General features: G+C 37.0%; 1 protein-coding gene across 3 annotated transcripts in view; it reads right to left on the reverse strand.

Annotated features, from left to right (window-relative positions):
• TASOR2 (transcription activation suppressor family member 2) overlaps nt 1-6,774 on the reverse strand; it is a 75,001-nt gene that overhangs the window by 56,882 nt on the left and 11,345 nt on the right. For 2 of the 3 annotated variants that reach the window (XM_006150071.3, XM_006150072.3), the window contains exons 3-5: nt 4,243-4,388; nt 3,414-3,509; nt 1,549-1,621 (exon numbers count right to left, since the gene is read on the reverse strand). In XM_006150071.3, coding sequence (XP_006150133.1) covers nt 1,549-1,621; nt 3,414-3,509; nt 4,243-4,388 — 315 coding nt within the window. The remainder of the gene's footprint in view (nt 1-1,548; nt 1,622-3,413; nt 3,510-4,242; nt 4,389-6,774) is intronic. The other variant, XM_027772475.1, reaches the window with a different exon arrangement.

The following is a 6,774-nucleotide window of genomic DNA, read 5'->3' on the forward strand; positions in this document are numbered from 1 at the left end:
GTGGCCATATGGCACACACACTCCTTGGAAATAGACAAAGAGAAGGAAAGTAAGAAATCACCTCCCAGAGGGATAGCCATGGCACAAACCCTTCTCCATTCTCCTCTTGGGTTTAGGGGAACATATACACACACGCATGAGGTATGATTTTCAAGCCACCATGTCCGAGACCTGAACCATAGTGGGCTATGTGGGAGGTCCAGCAACTTAACCACTATGCCACCTGGTGGTCCCAACATCCCTTCTTTGTGGGGTTCTTTTTTTTTTTTCTTTTGTGAAATTCTACTTCCTGATTCTAAACCTAATGGACTGTTCCTGACCATTCCTCATTCTATTTTCTCCCTTACCTCCCTATACCTTGGTCCCATTAACAATCCAAAAATTCTGTTCTTGGGAACCAGCAGTTAGCGTAATGGCTATGTCGCTGGACTCCCACGTAGTCGACCGCGGTTTGTGTCCCGGACCCGGTGGCTTAAAACTCACGCCGGGCGCGTGTGCGTGTGTGCCCAAGATCCCAAGAGGAGAATGGAGGAGAAGGGATTGCGGCGTGACCATCCCCCCTGGGGGGGTGATTTCTCGCTTTCTGTCTCTATGTCTCTCTCTGTCTGTCTGGCGAGCGCACGCGCCTTACAGTGAAAATCTCTCCAAAAAAAAAAAAAAAACCAAAAATTCTGTTCTTTGCTATCTTCTATCACACAGTGTCTTGGCTTCATTTAATACCCTACCCTATCCCCAAATTTGGCAGTGATCTGTTTCCCAACTACTTTCTGCTATCTTTCGGAAACATTAAGTCTCATTATTTCTCAAATTTAACTCTAAAAGTAGTACTGTCCATTTACCGAGAACTTGTAGGTGCAAGTTCCTGAGCTAAAACACTTCATATAGTTTCATTTAATTCCTACGACAATTCTAAAAGGTAGTTTTATCTATTTTACAGATGAGGAAACTGCAGTTAAAGAAAATTTTAGTACTAATTCATATTCATTTTTTTAATGGTCACAATGTATTTTATTTTTTAAAAATGATTTATTTAACTTTATTTATTTATTATTTATTCTTTAATTTGACCAGAGAGACAGAGAGAGAAAGGAAGAATGAGAAAGCAAGCCAACAGGTTCAGGACTCGAACCACAATCAGCCACTTGGGAGTCCAGCACCTTCACCATGCCACCTGCCAGCCCCTAATTCATTCTTAACCATTAAATTACTTTTCCTTTTTAACTCATTAACTTCCTGACCCATCTATTATCTTCTCTGTCTCTTTTTAACTAGTATCATCACTACAGTATATGTTTATTAATACTTTCCCTGTTACCTTTCACATACCACAGTTGCCAAGTTCAGTCAGTTCTATCTATTCTCTAGTCCTAATGCCATTATGATAGTATAGTAAAAAAGAGATTCTCATGGCAGTAACTACCCTCTTGGCACTGAAAAACATGTGTCTGACATTAATGAAACTGACTTTTCATATAAGTACCTTACAAAATTAGCCTACCCTCACTTCATCTTATAAAAGAAGAAAGTCTTTTTTCTTTGCAGACTTACCTTTGGCTGGATCACCTAGAGTGGTAATAGAACTGCTGCCAACACAAAGTCCACGCTGACATACAAATTTTGCCTTTGAACAAAAGATATTACTTTCTTACCATTATCACTCTGCAGAAAGGCAATGAATTAATGCTATAGTTTATAAACTTTAACATAAATATAGAACCTATTTAATATGTGCACTGCTGTAAGAAAACAAGATTATACTGATATAAAGCAACCACATTTTGATTAAAGGCCCAAAGACTTTTGTGACATTTTACCATTTCTGTTAACAATGTCACAATATAACCGTATTAAGCAAAGCCCTCTCTTGAAGATTTCTTTTCCAATTATAGCTTTAGGACCACTAAATTTGAAAATGTATTATATCCAAATGCCATTTTAGCATATCTTATCTGTATCTAGATGATTATGTTAAAAGGAATAAACTTCAACTATAATCCTTCTAAGTCTTCTTTAAAAAAAAAAAAAAATAGTAGTCTTTTTTCTTTCCCTTAAAAAAAAAAAAAAAAGTTTCTTCTTCTTTTTTTTTTTTTTTTTTTGAGGGGGCTGGCTAACAGTGTCTTCAGGCCATGACCAAATTCTAGCACTAGCTGGCTAGAATCACAGGTGTGCTTAGGAAGGTGCTGGGACTCAAATCCAATCTTTCCCAGGCTGGTCCAGTTGTGTTATTGTTGCATCAACACCTGAATCTAGTATTAATTATGCTTTAAGCAAATCTGCCCTTGTTCTTTATAAACCATTAACCCAATAAAATATTACCTATGAATTATTAAATTTTGATAGAGCTCTAATACTTCTTAAACTGTATCTAGAAAACCATATCTTTGGAGACATACCCTATATTCAGTGGTTTCCTTCTCCCATAATTTAGGTACAGGCAAAAAAGATAGATATTCAATATTCAGAGAAAGGCATGAAATAATCCCCATGAACTAGAATGCTCAAAGTGTTTATCCAATCTCCAAAACTACGTAATTTAAACCTAAAAAACCTTCATGTGAAGCAGAAGAGTATCTACATAAACAATAATTGAATCAGAGGGGGAGGAAAAATCATTCCAAGCAGCTGGCATAATGGCTGTGTCACTGGACTCCCATGTAGTCAACCACAGTTCCAGTCCTGGACCCAGTGGCTCGAACTCACGCTGGGCACGTGTGTGTGAGTGCCCAAGATCCTGAGAGGAGAATGGAGGAGAGGGGACTGCAGCATGGCCATCCCCCTGGGGGGTGATTTCTCGTTTTCTGTCTCTCTGTCTCTGTCTTTCTGGCAAACGCATGTGCCCTATAACAAAAACCTCTCAAAAAAAAAAAAAATCCATTCTATTAAAAAGCATTATTGGGCCAGCTACATTGCAGTGGTTACACAACACTTTATGATGTATAGGAAGGTCCAAATGCTTCCCTGTGCACACTGAGGGTATGCATGTGTGCTTGTAATCCAGGCTGCTAAGATTGAGGATGGATTACAGCATGAAGACCTCGTTGGAGTTGTCCACCTTGCTCTGTCTCTTACCCTATCTCTGTCTCATTCTCTATGACGGTACCTCTTAAGTTAGAAATTAAATAAATAAAAGGCTTGACTGACACTGAAGAAACACGTATTAACCCAAATCTCACTATAAGCTCATGGACCTATTTAAGATAAAATTAGATACTATAAAAAGTTGTAGAAATAAAATCTTCATAATTAGCTTTCATTGTCATTTATACTGCCTCCAAAGTAACAAAAAAATACTCCAAGAAGTGATAATTTTACAAATCTTATAGAACTGAAACATTGACAATTATGACTAATGATACTATTAATGTGGTACATTAATACTACAAAATTAACTTTCTACAACCTAATGCCCTTACCTGATCTTCAGTTTCAAACAGAAGAAACCCGTAAGTTTCTTGCAGTTCTTCCTGAGTATAGTTACTTGCCTTTTTTTGTTCATAAAAAGTTTTGTACTGTATAAAGAGAATAACCAGATGCTATAAAAACACTATTTTATCTTATAAATTAATATTTCAAATGTATCATCTGAATGCTTCCTACTAAAAACTAATGTATTACTTTTCTCAAAAATTCTAGAATATATTAGTTTCTAAGAAACTATTCCAAGGATCTTTCTATTTCATCTGAAAAATTACAGCTAAAAAGTGCTAGACTTGGGGCCGGCAAGTAGCATGGCAGTTAAGACGCTGGACTCCCACACATGGTTGACTGCGATTCGAATCTCAGACCCACTGGCTTGCTTTCTCGCCTTTTTCTCTCTCTCCCTGTCTCTCTCTAGTGAGCACATGTACCTGACACCAAATTAAAAATTATTAAGTAAAATTAAATACGTAATTCTTAAAAAAAAAAAAAAAAGTGCTAGACTTAGGCCAGCAGTTGGCAAGATGGCTAAGACAACTGAATCCCACATGGCAAACTACACAGTTCAAGTCCCAGACCCAGCTGCTTGAAAAAACATACAGGGTGGGCATGCGTGCCTAAAATACCAAAAGGAGAATGGAAGGGAAGTGACTGCAGTGGTGGCCCTGCCCTGCTCCTTGTGGGGAGGGGGTGGGCGAAGGGGAGGGACTCTCACTTTCACTCCCTCTCTCTCCAGAGAGCACATGGGCCCTATGGCAAACTGAAAAAACAAAACCAAAACCCACTAAAAATTAACACACAGATAGTGTGTACCGAGTGCCTCACCTCATTTAAGAAAATGTCATTTTTCACCAAAGTCACTTGACTGTATTGAAAACCATGCTCAGATGCAGGGTCCAAGTAAGAAGTATGGAGAAGTGAAACTGCTCTCTTGAAGAGAGAGTCTGAGCTCAAGGTCACTGTCTCAAAAACTGTAAAACACAAACGAAAATAATGCAACTGTTTAGGACAACCAAAGAATGAAGTAAAGGGGGGGGCACACTGAATATCATTCAATACATCATTGAGTCTCTTCCTGTATAACTAAAGAATTCATAATGTGTTATGGCTACCTTAATCTACTCTGTCTTAAATTTTAAAAGACCTCTCATATGATGAAAATAACCTAAATAAGTTACAATAGAGAATGAATTACTTTTAATACTGAGTTAAATTATGCCCTACAAGCTAGATTCCTTATACTTTTTGGTTTAAAACTATGCACCAACTTGAGACCAGCAGGTGGCGTGGTGGTTAAAGTGCTGGACACTCCCACATGGCTGATCACAGTTTGAGTCCCAGACCTGGTGATTTGTTTTCTCACTTTCCCTCTCTCTGGTCAAATTAAAATAAATGAATGAATGAATAATTAATTATTTTTAAAACAAAACAAAACAAAAACTAAACCAACTCAAATTAGTTATTCAAAAGCAGATGCAATTGTAGTGTCAAGGTGGTGATCACAAATTACTTAGGCCAGTTTCTTATTCTTTAGTATTTTTTAAGCCTATGTCATAGATGGATAAACTAACTCTTCTCATCTTTTCATCAAATCTTTGACTAAGTTCTATTAAGCTCCTTTTAAGAGGCCTACTAACTGAACACAATACTCTATTATTAATATCTCTAGGGTTTTCTTATTAGTCAAAGGAGTCTACTGAGCTATACTTTCTGCAGATTGTTTATACGTTTTCTTCATTTTACAAAATAAAACCGTATTACATTTTTTTGAAATGCTTTGTCAAACCATACCCAAATGTTATCCCAGAGTCTGTGATAGGTCCCTCCAATGAGAAGCATTTTTCCTAACTGATAATTACTGACTGGAACCAGTAACTGTCTTGATTCTTTTGATTTTATAAGTCTTCACTTCGGCAAGAGCTGAGTCTAATGAATGCTTATATTTAATCACTTGAACTGTTCAATCTATTTGTATTCTTTCTATTTTCTTTATTAAACTTGGTGGGGAGTAAGCCAACCTATTATTTTTAATGTAGTGATTTATGTAATACTGTAAGTTTTGATCAGTATAAATTAATACATATATAGCTTCCTACTTTTACCAAACCTCTTGACAATTGCATTAAATTTCAAAAGTTAAAGAGAAATGAGTGGGCCAGCTGCATGGCTGGATGGATAAAGGAGTAGATCCCAAGAGGCTGAATGTACAGTTTGAATCCTAGCCTCAGTGGCTTGAAAAACATGCTAGGTGTGTGTTCACACATGCCCCCAAAATATTGACAGAATGGAGGAAAAGTTTTCACTTTCCCTCAAGCCCTCTCCCTTGCAACCACATGCATCCTTTAGGGAAAAAAATAAAAAATAAAAAATAATTTTATTAAAAGTAACTTACAAATAGTAAGTAAAAAACTAAACTATCAGAAATGAAAACATTTCAATAAACTTAATTTGAACTAAACTTTCCTATTACTTCAATTATCAAGATTTTAAAAAATCCTTTAATAAACTTTCTAGTATAAAAATGAAATTTTAATTAGAAATGAAGGAAAAAAAGGATTTAAATGTTTAAGAATATTCTGAAGTTAGGGTAGTACTGCTCGAAACAGTCATTTTAACTTTTACTTTTGCTCGATTTCACTTTCTCCTTCAGTATTGGTATACCAGTGCTATAAAAGACATGAACATTCTTGGGAGTGGCAGATATAATGATTACGTTGCTGGGGTTGGGTCTGTGGATCTAGTGGCTTAAAACTCATGCTGGGCACATATGCAAGCATGCCCAAGATCCTGAGAGGAAAAATGAGGAGAAGGGACTGCTGAGTAGGTCACCCCCTGGGGGGGCATTTTTGCTTTCTGTCTCTCTGTTTCTGTCTGTCTCTCTGGTGAGTACATATGCTCTATAACATTCTAAATAGATGCAAGTGCAAACCTCAATAATACTAGTTACAATTACAGCATTTTTTCCTTCTAATTTGCCAGAAGATGTGTGTACTTACCAAAGAGACTGTGACAGACACAGACAGAGAGGAAGAGGGATAAAGATCCCTGTCAATGCAGTGTGGTTATGCTGCAATCCCTTCTATTTCTCCATTCTATCTGGGTTCTGGGCACATACATATGCATCTGTCATGTTTTTCAAGTCTCTAGTCAAACGACATAATTGGCTATGTGGGATCCAGCTCCCCTTAACTACCTACCAGGCCAAGGGACTAGTCCACAATTACAGCTTTTTAAGCTACATCATTCAAAGCAAATTGAGAATCCTGTGCATTTTCTCCTCTTTTTTTTTTTTTTTTGAGAATTTTTTGCTATAGGGTGTGTGCACTCAACCAAAAAGACAGAGAAAGACAAAAAGCG

Source organism: Tupaia chinensis, unplaced genomic scaffold, assembly GCF_000334495.1.
Source record: "Tupaia chinensis unplaced genomic scaffold, TupChi_1.0 Scaffold000275_1, whole genome shotgun sequence".
NCBI classification, from domain to species: domain Eukaryota; kingdom Metazoa; phylum Chordata; class Mammalia; order Scandentia; family Tupaiidae; genus Tupaia; species Tupaia belangeri.